The sequence below is a fragment of the Heteronotia binoei genome, chromosome 19, assembly GCF_032191835.1.
Source record: "Heteronotia binoei isolate CCM8104 ecotype False Entrance Well chromosome 19, APGP_CSIRO_Hbin_v1, whole genome shotgun sequence".
In the NCBI taxonomy this organism is placed as follows: Eukaryota; Metazoa; Chordata; class Lepidosauria; order Squamata; family Gekkonidae; genus Heteronotia; species Heteronotia binoei.
This window is the reverse complement of record NC_083241.1, coordinates 29,086,056-29,102,132: the sequence shown is the minus strand read 5'-3', so window position 1 is coordinate 29,102,132 and position 16,077 is coordinate 29,086,056. Positions and strand designations below refer to the sequence as shown.

The 16,077-nt window shown below is 48.2% G+C and overlaps 2 protein-coding genes across 14 annotated transcripts in view; one reads left to right on the top strand and one right to left on the bottom strand.

Moving 5' to 3' along the window:
* The window catches only part of MYO9A (myosin IXA), a 215,298-nt gene extending 214,719 nt beyond the window's left edge, over positions 1-579 (bottom strand). For all 11 annotated transcript variants that reach the window (XM_060260402.1, XM_060260406.1, XM_060260403.1 and 8 more), the window contains exon 1: positions 377-579. The gene's annotated coding sequence lies outside the window, so the exon portion shown is untranslated. The remainder of the gene's footprint in view (positions 1-376) is intronic.
* Positions 580-708: 129 nt separating this feature from the next.
* Positions 709-14,013, top strand: SENP8 (SUMO peptidase family member, NEDD8 specific). 3 transcript variants are annotated; one of them, XM_060260236.1, is made up of 3 exons: positions 709-994; positions 9,099-9,306; positions 12,236-14,013. In XM_060260236.1, exon 3 carries the CDS (start codon positions 12,272-12,274, stop codon positions 12,905-12,907), a length of 636 nt encoding a protein of 211 aa, XP_060116219.1. In that variant the 5' UTR covers positions 709-994; positions 9,099-9,306; positions 12,236-12,271; the 3' UTR covers positions 12,908-14,013. The 3 variants fall into 3 exon arrangements, with proteins under 3 accessions (XP_060116219.1, XP_060116221.1, XP_060116220.1); XM_060260237.1 differs by having other exon boundaries at positions 882-994; positions 9,099-9,218; XM_060260238.1 differs by lacking the exon at positions 9,099-9,306 and having other exon boundaries at positions 850-994.
* The last annotated feature ends 2,064 nt before the right edge of the window (positions 14,014-16,077 follow it).

Genomic DNA, 16,077 nt, shown 5'->3' with positions numbered 1-16,077 from the left:
CGGGTGGACCTCCTGATGGCACTTGGGTTCTTTGGCCCGGATGGTGTTGGACTGGATGGGCCATTGGCCTGATCCAACATGGCTTCTCTTACGTTCTTACGATGGCCTGGAATGAATGAACCTCTGGCAGCGGCCACCGCAGCAGCCCCTTTCCCAACACCAGGGACTAGAAGCATCCCCAGTCAGCGGCTGCATCGGGAACTGTCACAGTCGCAGGGAGAGAGAGAGACACACACACACTCACCCCCTTCTCGTCAGATTTCGAAGCCGCAGGTGGCGACTGACCGTTGGGACGGTTGGGTTGGCGGTTGGCTCTGAGGGGAAGGGGAGGGGGAGAAGCCGCAGTCGCGACAGACAGGGCTGGGGGGCGTCTCACCTGTGGGTCGGGCGGGGCGGCCGCATCCCTCCTGGGCTCATCTCGCTCTTTCCCTCCTCCCCAGCACCGAGAGGCTCCCGCCGTCCGCCGGGGGAAAGGGAGGGACGACGACCGCCGCAGTCTCCGCCTTCTCGTCCGTTCCTTCTCCGCGCGCCCCCCCCCCCCTGAGGAAACGCCGCGGCGCTTCTCTCCCTCACGCCCGCGAGCGCATGCGCGCCGGACCCGCCTTCCCTTCCCCGAGCGCTCTTCCCCCTCGGCCCCTCCCACCCGCCAGGGGAACGCCACGCCCACCCCGTCTTTTTTTTCCGCCACCACCTAAACCCGTCGCGAGTGACGCGCGCCTCTCCCACCGGCACGCCAAGCCCCGCCCATTCGCCACCCCCCAGAACACGCCTCTCGGTTTGCGCTGTCTCTCTCGCTCGCGCGCATGCCCTCTGCCGCCTCTCGTATGTTAATCTGCTTTTTTTCTCCTCAGTCCGCATTCGCCGAAGAAGGAAAAAGGGGCGGAGCGTACAGTGACAGCCAAAGGGCGTTTACGACGCGGAAGGGGGGGGAAGAAGACGGGAGGTGCTTTACGGCGCTGCTTAGCAACCGCGGAGGATGAGGCGGGCGCGACAGGTAAGGTCGCGGAGTGGCGTCAGTGGCGACGTCGAGCTACGCAAAGTGGTCCTAAGGGGAATTTTTATGGATGGTATTTTTTGAAATAACGGCAAAATTAGACGGGGGAGGAGGAGGATGGTGCTGCCCCCCCTCCCCGTGGCCTTAGCTCTGGGGTTTCTGTGCCAGGCCGGCTCTGGCCCAGCTTCTCTCCTAGGACTGTGGCAGGATCTGAGGTGAAATGACGAGAGTGACGTCTTTTATCATTTAAATGTGACATCCCCCATCCGAATGCATGAGGCCTAGTTCACATGCGCGGGAAGCTGAGGTGTAGGGTTGCCAATCCCCAGGTGGGGGCAGGGGATCCTGCTTCAGGGTCATCAGAAAGCTGTGTTGGGGGGGAGGGAAAACGTCTGCTGGATAGTCTATTATTCCCTATGGAGAATGATTCCCATAGGGCACAATGGAGAATTGATCGGGGGGGGGGGGCTATTTTTTTTTAGGTAGAGATACCACATTTGCAGCATAGCATCCAATGACTCTCCTTAAAACGCCATCCAAGTTTCCAAAGGATTGAACGAGGGGGTCCAAATTTATGAGCCCAAAAAGAAGGTGCCCCTATCCTTCATTATTTCCAATGGAGGAAAGACATTTTAAAAGGTGTACGGTCCCTTTAAATGTGATGGCCAAAACTCCCTTTGGAGTTCAGTTATGCTTGTCACACCTCAGGGTCTCCTGGTTCAAACCAAAGTCTCCTGGCTCCACCCCCAAAGTCCCCAGATATTTCTTGCATTAGACTTGGCAGCCCTACCAGTGAGGTGGTAAAAGACTGAGAGGGGTGGTAGTATTGCACTATAGATTTCAAGTGGAGGAGGATCCCACGTTGAAATGCTCCACTGTGTGACAGAAAGAAAAAGCCTCCCTGCGAATAGAGAAACAGCTCTGCGAATAATGGGAGAGGAGAGCAGAAGCTTTCTCCCTGTGGTGCTACCTTTCTGCTTACAGGGAGGGGTGTTTCTAATGCAAAAGAGTGATCAGAATTGGAGGTTCCCGTATGTAGGAGTGCAAACTCAATCAAAGCTGGGAAGGAATAGGAAGCAAAAGAGCTGGCAAGATGGTCCTTTACCCTGCTTCTGCTGGCCTAGCCATAAACAGATGAGTTGTTCTGGTGGATCCCCCACTTCCTGTTCTACAATCCCAGCCCAACTAGGTATCTTTGCTGTTAGATTCAAGTGTTATTGTATTTTGTAATCCATCCACTGAGTGACTGAAAAGTTTGGGGTCTCCCTGGAAAAGGTGAGCTATAAATGAAAACAATAAAATAGAAGAAATTCTACCACTTCAGCATTTTACCAACTCATTTCCCTGCAGATGGCCCCTCCTATATATGGTAACATGCCCAGTCACCACACCCTTGTTCTGTGCTATTTATTTAGTATGTTTTTATCACACCCTTCCTCTAAGGAGCTCCCAACAGTGTATGTGGTTGTCTCAGCACCTTTCCCTCCCTTTCCCCACCCCTACATATCAATAAAGCTGCTGTTGCTTACAACTGTAGCCAGATTTGGCTCATCTCCTGATTTATCATGAATGATGATTGACCACTCTGCTGTTTGCTTAAATTGTTTTATTTGGGTTTATATTATTGTCATTTTATTGATGAAACCCATGCTGAGAGTGTTTTTGGTTTGAAAAGTGAGCCTTGTAGTAACAATAGAAATCCAGTTTGGTGTAGTAGTTAAGTGCACGGACTCTCATCTGAGAGAACCAGGTTTGATTCCCCACTCCGCTACTTGCAGATGCTGGAATGGTCTTGGGACAGCCATAGCTCTCTCAGTGTTGTCTTTGAAAGGGCAGCTTCTTTGAGAGCAGTCTCAGCCCCACCTACCTCACAGGGTGTCTGTTGTGAGAGCGGGGGGAAGGTAAAGGAGATTGTGATCGCTCTGAGATTCAGAGTGTAGGGCGGGATATAAATCCAATATCATCTTATATATACACACACACACATGGGCAGCTGTGATGGTCTGAAGCAGTAGAACAGATTTTGAGTCCAGCGGGACCTTTAAGACCAACAACGTTTATTCAAGGTATGAACTTTGAAGGAACTTTTGTTGGTCCTAAGGGTGCCATTGGACTCAAAATATATACAGTGTTACAAAAAGGGTGTTGCAGTAGCTTCAAAGAGTGACTTTTTGTGGCGCCCACCCATTGAAGTCTTAAGCCTTAGCTGGCAGGTTTATGCATGTTGTCTTCCCTTATTTATATGGTGCTTCTTCCTCTATGCATGTTAACTACATTTCATCATGTATTCTATGAGGCAGTCAGGGTGTTGTATGTCAGGGGTGACCAATGGTAGCTCTCTAGATGTTTTTTTTTGCCTACAACTCCCATCAGCCCCAGCCATTGGCCATGCTGGCTGGGGCTGATGGGAGTTGAAGGCAAAAAACATCTGGAGAGCTACTGTCGGCCATCCCTGTCCTACTATAAACCTAAGGGGTAGATTAGACAGAGAGAGTAGCCAGCCCGGGGTCATCCATTAAGCTGAGGAAATCGTTGAACCATGTCTCCCTTCTGATTCTAACCATGCTTCATTGGTTCATGAGTGTGGGTGGGTGTTTGTGAATGAGAAAGACTTCTGTATGAAGATAAAATATTTGGGGGGGAGTGTTTGGAATGTAAGCAATACAGCCAAGAAGTCACAGGCTGTACCTTTTCCATTTCATGGACTTTTGTTCCCATTGGTTGCATTTTTTCTCTTTCTACCTTGATATCTGTTTAAATATATATCTTCAAACAGAGGATACACTTTATGTACTCTGGCCCCCAAACGTTTATACTAAAACAAGGATGGCCAAACTCGCTCAGTGTACTTTCTTGCTCAGTGTACAGAGACTGAAAGGGCCTCACAATAGAAGAACTCGTGGGTATTCAATTAAATTGCTGAGCAGTCGGGTTAGACTGGATAAAAGGAAGTACTTTCTCATCCAAAGGGTGATTAACATGTGGAATTCACTGCCACAGGAGGTGGTGGTGGCTATAAGCATAGCCAGCTTCAAGAGGGGATTGGATAAAAATATGGAGCAGAGGTCCATCAGTGGCTATTAGCCACAGCATGTTATTGGAACTGTCTGGGGCAGTGATGCTCAGTGGTGCTTGGAGGGGCAAAGCCCCACTTGTGAACCTCCTGATGGCACTTGGGGGGGGGGGGGGTTTGGCCACTTGTGACACAGAGTGTTGAACTGAATGGGCCATTGTCCTGATCCAACATGGCTTCTCTTATGTTCTTATGTAAGAGCTGTATAGAAACAATGTCAGATGTTTGAGAGCCGCAAGGGAAAGAAAGCAACTTTAACTTTAAATGCACTCTTTAAATAAAGCTGTCTTGGCTTGGAGAATGATTTAAAGAGAGAAATGCCTTCTTCAAGCTGGCTGAAAGGATGGTGGGGGCTTCAAGAGCCATACAGTATGTGTGAAAGATCCACATGTGGCTCCCAAGCCACAGTTTGGCCACCCCTGTACTAAAACATTTTCATCTACAAGGAGCCATTAGATTAGTTTTTTGCTCTAACCCCTCTCTGGAGTCTGGATGCAGTTAGATACGGCGAAGCCCCTTCATACAAAAGATTCGCAAGGCAGATATTAACATAAAAGTCTGCAGAGTATCTTTGTTTCTTGCTAATTGAAAACATTTCTTATTTCCTTAGGAATAAAACATTTGACACACTTTCTAGAGCACATCTCGATTACAATTTGGTAGGGACCCAATCCAGCACTTCTGAGCAAGCAACCTTATTGCACTCTCCGCTTCAGAGCACTGATGCCTCCAAGTGGAACTGCCTCCTCTTTTTCTCCCCTGGCAATGCTTCTGGGTCATGAATAATTTCAGGACAGGTATCTGTCCAACAGGTTCATGTCTCTTAGCGTGACACCAGCTGCATGATACTCTCCATTTATGACCAACCCTTTCATTCCCCAAGCAGTCTGCATAGCCTAGCTTAGCCTGAACTGATCCCAATATAGAAGCTAAGTAGGGTCGGCTCTGGTTTGTACTTGGATGGAAGACTACCAAGGAAGATGGAGGTTGTTGCTATGCCGAGGAACAGCAGACTACCTCTGCTTGTCTGTTGCCTGGAGCGCCTTGTGTACAAGGTCATCACGAGCCATTTCTTCATCTGCTCTTCTCCTCCCTGAATCAGTTTCTCAAGCAGGGCATTTTTGTCGAGCAGGAATGCACAGGAACGCAGTTCTGGCTGGCTTGGTGCCAGGGGGTGTGGCCTAATATGCAAATGAGGTCCCACTGAGCTTTTTCTACAAAAAGCCCTATGTGGAACAATGGTGGTGTCAGGGGGTATGACCTAGTATGCAAATAAGGTCCTGCTGGGCTTTTTCTACAAAGAAAAAGGCTTTGTGTCTCAGATTTCTGATAGTTTTAAAACGGCCCTTGTAACTTCTTTAAAAATACTTTTGAATTGTATGGAGAAATATTTGTAAGATCTATATACCATCATTCTTCTTAAAACTGAAACAGTGGTATTCACTCCACAGCTCGTGGAGAGCCACATTCTGAGTTACCATCTACCAAAAGAGCTGTCTTTACTTCTATCCCTGGCATGAGGCTTTCACCTCAAGGAGGCCTTCAGCTTAGCCGTCCCTCTGGTAGAACAAAGTAGGAATCAAGTTTCACCTTTAAGACCAACAAAGTTTCATTCAGACTGTAAGCTTTCGTATGCATGCATACTTCTCCAGATGAGGCAATAGATACGCTGTACCCTATTCCCCTCATCTGAAGAGGTATGTATGCATACGAAAGCTTACATTCTGAATAAAACTTTGTTGGTTTTAAAGGTGAACTTGATTCCTACTTTGTTCTACTGCTTCAGACCAACACGGCTGCCCATTGGATCATTCCTCTGGTAGTGATTATTTCAAGGTAGGGTCCACCTGCCAACCACTAACGCTACCCAGCAAGAACCTTCTCTGCTTTCATGAAATATAGGGCAAGCGATGCGTGGGATAACAGTGCCCTAAAAGGCCATCTGTGGTTCCTGAGCCATTGAGGAAGCATCACTAAATTAAACCAAGGGGTAAAATATTCTGATTACTTATGTCCTTTCTGAGCAGAATCATTACGCACTCATAGTGTGTAATGAAACAAGTGCTTGTGAAATAAGAACCAGAAGCTCTTCCTCCCTCTTCCTTATAGGAAGTTTCAAAACAGCTTTGCTTCAAGATTTCCAGGGGGTGAGAAATGTGACAGTTCTCCAATGCTGCAACATATTTTCTGCATGGGACTTTAATCTTGGCGATCACCCTTAAGACAACACAGTTAAGCAGGTTGCTAGGAAGCTGTAGGGAGCACAGCTATAGCTGAGAGACAGTGAGAGAGAGTTCTTCAGCCATAACCAGATTAGATGGGCTCAAGAGTGTCACAGTAGAAGCAGCTTGGTGTAGTGGTTAAGTGCGTGGACTCTTACCTGAGAGAACCGGGTTTAGTTCCTCACTCCTCCACTTGCAGCTGCTGAAATGGCCTTGGGTTAGCCATAGCTCTGGCAGAGGTTGTCCTTGAAAGGGCAGCTGCTGTGAGAGTCCTCTCAGCCCCACCCACCTCACAGGATGTCTCTTGTTGGGGAAGAAGATATAGGAGATTGTAAGCCGCTCTGAGTCTCTTGATTCAGCGAGAAGGCCAGGGCATAAATCTGCAGTCGTCTTCTCCTTCTCAATGTCAGTGGCTCCTCTGACTGTGGAGTCCATTCTACTGGTGGTTTCTGGCTTTGGTTCTTCTGAAACTTTTGAAATAGAGCAGGCAGTCATTCTAAACAAAATGCTCTACATTAGATCATCTTCAAGAAATTCTTTCTTCGACTGAATCGAAAGCTGGCACAAACTTACTCTGCACTTCCCCATAGCCTTATTCTAGTTGTTTCCATCTTGAAGGAAATGTTTCTGGGTCTAATTTTTAAAAAAACAACAACCCAAATCTTGATTAACTTCCCCTTGTCTAATTGCAGGTTCTATGTTTGGATTTTTTAAAATGCGTAGCACATTTTTTACGCTTAACAGCTCCCAGGAAAATGAGTTGGTGTCTTGACAAGGATATTTGTTTTAGATGTGGGGACTGACATGGTGAATCACTGTTGAGAGCTTTCCAGTCACAGCTAACAATTCTAATGAACAGTGCTTATTTGCTGTGGGGAAGAGGTAATCCATACTGGAAGCCGCTAGTGATTGGATCTTGGACAAAAGCAAAAAGAACCCACCGGCTGAGAGTTGCAGGGCGACTAAGAAAGCGCAGCGGATAAGGTTCGGTCTGCAGTTCTTAATCTGTGCAAGACCCGAATGGTAGTATTTTCTGCTGTCATCTGAAGAGATAAGAACAGATTGCTTGCACGCTAGGTGGGCACCATAATCTTTGATAACTCAAAGCCACATATTCCCTTTCAAATAGTCACATAAGATGAACGGATAAGTAACAGGAAATTCTGTACTTACGGAGACCGAGCGGGTTGGGTGCTGTTTCTTTGAGCTAAGACCAGGGTAACAGTTTGCATCTGAGCAGAAAGCTGTCTGCTGCTTTTGTTCTGCTTCTGGATTTTTGATTATCATTCGATGCCTCTTCAATTCTTGGAGCTTATCATGTCAGCAAAGACTATGCTTTTGAGGTGAGCAAGGATAGCTTTTCCTTCCCCCTTGAATAGCCCCAAGCAGCCCAAGGAGAGCCAGTTTGGTGTAGTGGTTAAGTGTGCGGACTCTTATCTGGGAGAACCGTGTTTGATTCCCCACTCCTCCACTTGCACCTGCTAGCATGGCCTTGGGTCAGCCATAGCTCTGGCAGAGGTTGTCCTTGAAAGGGCAGCTGCTGTGAGAGCCCTCTCCAGCCCCACCCACCTCACAGGGTGTCTGTTGTGAGGGAGGAAGGTAAAGGAGATTGTGAGCCGCTCTGAGACTCTTCGGAGTGGAGGGCGGGATATAAATCCAATATCATCTTCTTCCCTCTCACATCTGGGGCTAGTGCCAAAGGCTTCAAACTAGTACCCTTGTGCCTCATTTTCTGTTACCATTTGGGAAATGTGATATCACTTTGCAGGGCTTTTTTTTTGTAGCAGGAACTCCTTTACATATTAGGCCACACACACCCTGATATAGCCAATCCTCCTGGAATTTACAATAGGCCCTGTACTAAGAGCCCTGTAAGCTCTTGGAGGATTGGCTACATCAGGGGTGTGTGGCCTAATATGCAAAAGAGTTCTTGCTACAAAAAACCCCCCATCACTTTGAAACAAGCTGGTCACGGTAGAGTTGGCTGGTTTTCTCCCACTGTTGGCTAATGAAACTCATGATGTCTGAGGACAGAAAATGTGAGGCTTGGCTAGAGGGTGGTACCTAATGTCATATGCTGTGGTGGGCTAGACTCACTCTTGGTAAAAAGTTTGTTCAGCATTCTCGAAGAAAATGCCATACAGAATTCCAGTATCAGATCCGAGAATTGCCTACACACCCATTATGAAGATAACCCACTGGCACAAAAATATGGGTCAGGATGGTGTAGTGGCAAGAGTAGGGGGACCAAGATCCAATTCCCTGCTCATCTGTGAAGCTCACTGGGTGACCTTGGGCCAGCCACAATCCCTGTTGACCCTACCTCACAGGAGGGCTGTGAAGACAGAATATGTACTGAAAAGTTGCAACCAGCATGCCAACCCCAGCAAGGGGCTTTCAGGGCAAGTGAGAAGCAGAGGTGGTTTCCTATTGCCTTCTGCTGCAGAGCCTCCCTTGGTGGTCTCCCTCCCACATTACTGACCCTGCTTAGCTTCTGAGATAATGCCACCACCTCTCCCAAGGATAAAGAACCGGACAAGATATGTATACTGCCTTGAACGCCATGGGAGGAAGAACGAGATAGAAATGTGCTAGTTAGAGTACATGCAGCAATAAGAATTGCTTACGACGGGGTCCTCCCACAGCTTGAAACCATCAGAACCAGCCCTGGTTTCCCTGTTAATCAATCTGAGTATGATTAGCGGTTGGTTGACTGTAAAGCCGCTTATGCTGAGATAACAAAACAACGGAAGTAATCATAAGCCGCTCTCCTTCCATTTTAATGATTGTGGTGGTTTCTTCTTTGTAGGGATGATCAGTCCCATGTGTTTCGGACTGTAAGATATTGCATGTTGACTTATAAAGAAAATCCCGAATGCGGAAGAGGGGAGAAAGGCCTGTCTTCACCGCAGAACTTCCTTCTGCCACTGTACGTTTCACATGTGTCATTTCAGTTCCTTTTATCATACTTTACAGCAACGTTGCTTCATTTTTGACAAGCTCGACACTGCTTGCCGGTATGTACCTGAGCTTGAGGGACGGGGGGAGTGTTTGAGCTTGCTTTGTGCTGTGGTTGGTCAGATTGAATTTGGGGGCCATTCCTTCCTTTTGAGTAAATAAACCAGCATGTGTGAGGTTTTTTTAAAAAAAAATCCACAGTCTTTCATGAGTTACAACATTGATTGTCTTGTGCCTTTGCTGCCCTTTGGAGACCTTGGTCAATATGAGTTGATATTTGCAAAATACAGGGCACTACATAACTTCAGGGCCTCAGTTCTCTGTAGAAGCTCCAAAGAATACACCCTGAAGAATAAGCTCCAAGTCTTGTTTCTGCATGGGTTAGGGTTGCCAAGTCCATTTCAAGAAATATCTTGGGGACTTTGTGGGTGGAGCCAGGAGACATTGGGGGTGGAGCCGGGAGCAAAGGTGTGACAAGTAGAATTGAACTCCAAAGGGAGTTCTGGCCATCACATTGAAAGGGGCCTTCCCTCCATTGGAAATAATGAAGGATAGGGGCACCTTCTTTTGGGACTCATAGAACTGGGACCCCCTGGTCCAATCTTTTTGAAACTTGGAGGGTGTTTTGAAGAGAGGCACTGGATGCCATGCTGCAAATTTGGTACTTCTAACTCAAAAAACAGCCCCCCCCCGGCAGAGCCCCAGATACCCACCGATCAATTCTGCATTCCCTATGGGAATCGATCTCTATAGGGAATAATGGAGTGCCCATCAGACATTCCCCCCCCCCCCCGCTTTCTAATGATCCTGAAACGGGGGGAGGGCCTTTAAACTGGGGGACCCCCTGACCCCACTTGAGGATTGGCAACTCTAGCATGGGAAGGAAAAAGGAAAGGTCCCCTGTGCAAGCACCAGTCATTTCCGACTCTGGGGTGATGTTGCTTTCACAACGTTTTCACAGCAGACTTTTTTTTTACGGGGTGGTTTGCCATTGCCTTCCCCAGTCTTTTACATTTCCCACCCCCCCAGCAAACTGGGTACTCCTTTTACCAACCTCGAAAGGATGGAAGGCTGAGTCAACCTTGGGCCGGCTACCTGAATCCAGATTCTGCTGGAATCGAACTCAAGTCGTGAGCAGAGAGTTCAGACCACAGTACTGCAGTACTTCTGCTTTACCACTCTGCGCCATGAAATAAGGTGGCAAATTGTCTTTGGAAGGCTCTAAATTAGCACAATTTGACAGCACTTTATAAACAAACACTCCAGAACAATTCATGTGCTGAGAGGTGCTGCACACTTACCTTCCATCTATAGCCGTAGATGGTTAGAAATCAGCGCTCTTCAATGTAATTGACAGTAGATGCTTGGGCTATCATGCGCTCAGGCAGCCTGCAGAATGAATGTCTGCTGCACACCTTCTGTGTGCAGTTTATAACCTACTACCTCAAAGTCCTCATAGAAGGAACACTCCAGAATCCATTCTAGTTTTACCAAAAGCCCAGTTTAGAGCGGAGGGGCAGGTTCCGGATGCCATTCTTGGGGCAAGACTGGAAATTACAAAGGATAGGGGGGTTCTGCCAAGAACCGAAGCCCCTCCCTGAACAATTCTCTCCCTCCTTCGGCAAATGTTTTTTTGAACATTGGGGTATCTTGCCTGTTTCCCAAGCCTGACAGGGGCAGAAAAAAACGAGAAAGGCTGTGTGCGAGAATGCCTGGGCGTTGCTGATGACTGCAAATGGGACTGCCGTACTCAGCAGCAGTCCTCCTGCCTCCAGCATAAAGCCTAGTCCCACCCTGGAGGAAGCGCTGAAAAAAGTCTATTGAATCAAAAAGAAGGCGGCTGTGGAATTTTTCCCCCCTCCTCCCTCCTTCTGCCGTGGGTTTTCCTAGAAGAAAGACAGGCATTTCTTTAGAACAGCTCAGAAAAGAATCATAAGTCACCACTTGCTGAGGGTGCATTTCTGTAGCACATTTGTTATCCACCAGCTCGGCTTTTAAAAATATCCTCGATTATTAAAGTGGCCAGCAGATTCTTGAACGGCCTCCTTTATGCCCAGACTTCATTGGATGCAGGCGTTTGGTCATGAATTTGATCTACTTTTCTCTTTAACTGGAGGAAGAGAACAGATGGTGTTTCAGGTACTGGCCCCCTTAGGCCATCACTGTCTTGTACTGATGTAAGCTCTCAGGATATCTATCGACACCTGCTGTAACCTTTGGCATTTGTTTATTGTGCTGCCGTAGAACCTTTTATTGAGCCGTGGTTGTAATCAGTGCCAGTGCTAGGGTGATGGTGCTAGGCTGGTGCCCCAGGCAAGGCGCGCCCCCAACTTCCCACCCGCTGTGTGCCCTTCCACCCCACACACACCTGAGCGCAGCAGCAGTGGGGTCCAGTCAGGAAGGGCTGGGTGGCTCCTCTCTTACCTGTCTCTCTCCCTTGGCAGCAGTGGCAAGAAAAGGCTACACAGGCCACCGACGAAGGCTAACAGGAAGAGGTGGAGTGGCAGCAGGGAGGAGCCAAGACAAGAGGCAGGCCTGGTGCTTCCTTCCCACACGCCTCTTGCCACCAGCCGGTTTGATTTGTGCTGGCGGCTTGGCCTCCCTTCTAGACTGCTTGGGTCGCCTGTGGGGAGAGGGGGGGCAGGAGGGGGGCCTGGTGCCCCTGTAGGCCAGGTGGCTGCCCTAGACAGCCGCCTACCTGTCCTGCTTGGACACGCCAGGCCTGATTGTAAACGTATTCCTGTCCATAACACCAGCCCCTCTTGTAAAGGTTGTCACTGGTTCTATTTAAGCACACTGGTTCTCCTTTAAAAAATGACTGGTGCTTGCACAGGGGGCTGCCTTTACCTTCTGTTGCACACCAACATGGCTACTCTCTGAAAAATTTAAATCCGTTGATCTCATGCCATAACTGTGTTGGCCACAGCAGAAAAGAACGTGACCTGTTCTAACCACCACCTGCCCTTTTCCCCCTCTTGATCATTTTAGGCCTCTCCCTAGCTCCTGTGACTCCACCTGCGTAGAATGGACCCTGTTGTCCTCAGTTACATGGACAGTTTGCTGAGACAATCGGACGTGCTGTTGCTGGAGCCTCCCTGCTGGCTTAACGACCACGTCATTGGCTTCGCCTTCGAGTACTTTGCCAGCGAGCAGTTCCGAGACTTTTCTGACCATGTGTGCTTCATCGGGCCTGAGGTGGCCCAATTCATCAAGTGTGCGATCAGCCAGGAGGAAATGGGCCTGTTCCTGGAGCCCCTGAACCTCCCCCAGAAGAAAGCCGTGTTCCTGGCCATCAACGACAACTCCAGCCAGGCCGCAGGGGGCACCCACTGGAGCCTCCTGGTCTACTTCCGGGAGAAGAACTGCTTCGCTCACTACGATTCCCATACGAGGAGCAATTCCATCCACGCCAGGCAGGTTGCGGGGAAACTGGAAGCCTTCCTGGGCAAGAGAGGCAAGGCCTCCTTTGTGGAGGAGAAGGCCCCCGCCCAGCAGAACAGCTATGACTGTGGGATGTATGTCATCTGTAACGCGGAGGCTCTGTGTCGAGCGCACTTTCAGGCACAGCAGGAGCCGATCCTACAGCTCCTGACTCCCTCCTACATAACCCAAAAGAGGAAAGAATGGAAGGAGCTCATTGCTAAGCTCTCTCGGAAGTGACTTGCCTTTGCCCCCACCCCGGTGCCTGACGAAGGGGCTCGAGTTAAGAATTGCCCTGCAGAGAGAATTGTCTTTGCCTTTGCACTTCTGCACCGCCTCACTCTCCCGCCTGTCAGGATAGAGCCCAGTGGCAGGAAACTTAAATGTCCTCTCTGTGGTGGGCAGTTTAGCTTAGGCCGTTTGTTAAAATTTTCCATAGACAGGAGGGCTTCCCGCAACTCCTGCTTTTCTGAGATGCCTGTGCAATCCATTGCAGTGGATTCAGGAACACCAGAGTATATTGCTGCTTACAGGTTCAACAGCCCTTCTCTGAAATCATGCCTGAACCTCTGGAAGGAAGGTGATAGAATACTCTTATACTGCAACAAAGCTTACCTGAAAACGCAGCCCCAACCACCCCAACCACGCTGTTGATTTCTTTTTGCTTCTCCTTAGGAAGAATTGCAGGGGGAAAGGGCTGCTTGGTTGTATAGAGTGCTTTGGCTACCTTGCAAAACGGTGCTGATCACAGAAAACATGATGCAGTGGAACTTCGATAAACGTAAGACTTGACAGCCTAGAGAAGGTTGCTTCCTGTTTCCGCTTATCCATGCCATCTACGGATTCCAACGCCTCTTCATACAGACTATGATGGAACAGGGTGGGGGGAGACAGGCTTTCCATTCCAATATCTAGAATGGGAAGAAGCAGAAATCTATACAACCTGATCATAGGTGTGTTTTGAGTGTATTTTTTCTCTGTACATCACTTTAAGCACTTTTGGGCTGGAAAAGTGACTATAATGCACACTAAATACACTATTTATCTGGAATGTATCGTGTGGGAAGCAAGTCCTGGAGAGTTATATAGGACTTCCTTCCTCCTCAGAGTGCCTGTAATCAATAAGCTTTTCTTTTCTTTTTGTCAATGCTTATGAAAGCAAGAGGACACTTCTGTTTCATATACTAATGTTTGGCATGGACAGGGCTTGACTTAAAATTTGTTTTTGATAATGGCAGCTTCTGGGTTCAGTTCTGCTTCAGTTGCTGCTTGGAGCAGTTTGGACCTGGCTACTGAAACTGAACTCTGTACATGTGAAGCATATAAGAGAGACCTTTCCCATCTGACTTTGTGTGCATGTGGATGCGTTGCACACACAAACACACACCCTCTTAAAGTGGGCCTTTAGAAATTGTGTCCAGCAGGCCTTGAATTCAGCAGGAGCACAGCTCCTGAACCTTTCTGATGCCCCCGCTCCTCCTCCCCACCTACCTACGTGGTCCATTGAATAGTAAGTGCAGCTGCATAACAATCCCTGGATTAGGAGAGCGGGCAGCCAGCCAGCCCCCAGGAGCTTTGCCATGCCCCCAACAACCCTCATTAACCCCTGGAAAATCCTGTGCCACCCTTTCTCCACTTCTTATGTGATTTTGAGCAGTAGGTGGCTTGCTGGCCTTTTGACTAGGGGTGGGGCGGCCAAGGAGCGAGGCCTGCTTGGGCTGGCTTGATCTCCAGCTAGCCCAAGCAGGCCTCGCTCACCTGGGGCTCTCCTTTCTTGCATCGGGTTGCTTTTGGCTGGCGGGGGTGACAGCATATGCTAATGAGTTATGCTAACGAGCTCCACCACCTATTTTTCTACAAAATGGCCCCTGGATGCAGTATTAGCAGGCCAGAGATCCATAGCATGCCACCATAACATGACCTCAGCTTGCCCTGTTAGTGCATGCACCGTGGGGAAAATAATCCGTCTTACCAACTATGTGTAAAATCCTGGCATCACTGGATAACGTAGAACCCCTTCCCTCTCTCTAATAGCATGGTTCTACCAAAGAAAACAGCCAATTCTGTTGGGCAGCATACCATCGGGGGGGGGGGGAGTTGTTGGTTCTTCCCAGTTGGCCCCACCGCGTTATCCCTGCCATTGCCCAAGAAAGGCTTCTTAGCCCCACGGTCCTTTTATTTAGCACTGCACAAGAAATATATCCAGTGGCATTTCAGTAACTGGCAAATCAATTCCAGCCTATTCTAACACCATTGGAACAGGAGAGCTTTAATTATGTTCTCACCCGCATAGGGAGGAGGCATGAGTAACTTTTGTTTTGTTTGGGGGAAAAAAATCTTGGGCCAAAAAATGACTTTTCACTCCACAGTTGTATCCTGATGGCATTTTTCTTCTCTTGATTGTCCCCAGCTGATCCCAGGAGAGGGTGGGGATAGGAGGAATAGGATAGACTACACATGGAAATACAGTGTGGGAGAGCAGGAAACAAAGCAGACCAAGATCAAGCATCTCTAGACCTAGATGGCTTCTGGAAGCTCTGCTAATTCTTGGACACCACACTGGGTTTGTGCTTAATTAGGACAGTAGAATCCACTTGACATGCATCTGTTTGCTTAGCACTCTCCTCCCAGGCCTACCAAAGCAGATAACCTGCTATTTGTGCCTCATCAAAATACCTGTAAAACAGAAGCACGAGGTGCAGGCAAAAATGAAATTTCTTTGAGTTCATCTTATACCAAAGGGAGTGCTTAGAACCAAACAGTTCTGCTTGTCACTAAACCATTGCAGTCCTCCATAGATGGGCTGTATCTCCTCCTAACTGCGTAGAGATGTCATTTACTCGGGAGCAAGCAGGAGCGTTTACAGTCCCATTTAGCATCCAGGAAAGAGGTGCAGGTGAGAGACAGATAGCAAAAGAGAATGCCAATAAAAACAGAATTTAAGATTGTTGAAAAACAAGTTATTTTGTTTCCTTAAATGCTTAACATTGCTGCCTGGCAAGAAGAGAACCAAATCTTCCTCTGAGCTACAAGAAAGTGAGAATCTATTGGACAAATCTGCTTATGTCCAGAGTGCTGGTGGTCAGTGTTCCCTCTAAGCCACAGCGTCTTGTGAGCAAAAAATTCTACTTTGTGAGCCACAGGCATGAAAGTGGTGGGCTCCTGCATAAATTAGTGTGCTCTGGGGCCATCCTTCCTGAGCTAAGACAAGAATGTGTGAGCTGGAGGCCAAAAATCTGTGAGCTAGCTCACGCTAACTCAGCTTAGAAGGAACACTGGTTGTGATAAACTGTTGAAGTCCCAGCAAAACTATTCATTCAGTAATTCCAGGTAATTAGCCATAACCTAAGGTGGGTGACTGTAGCTGAAGAATAGGCTGCTGGTGAAACTACTTCCTTGTCCATGAAGTA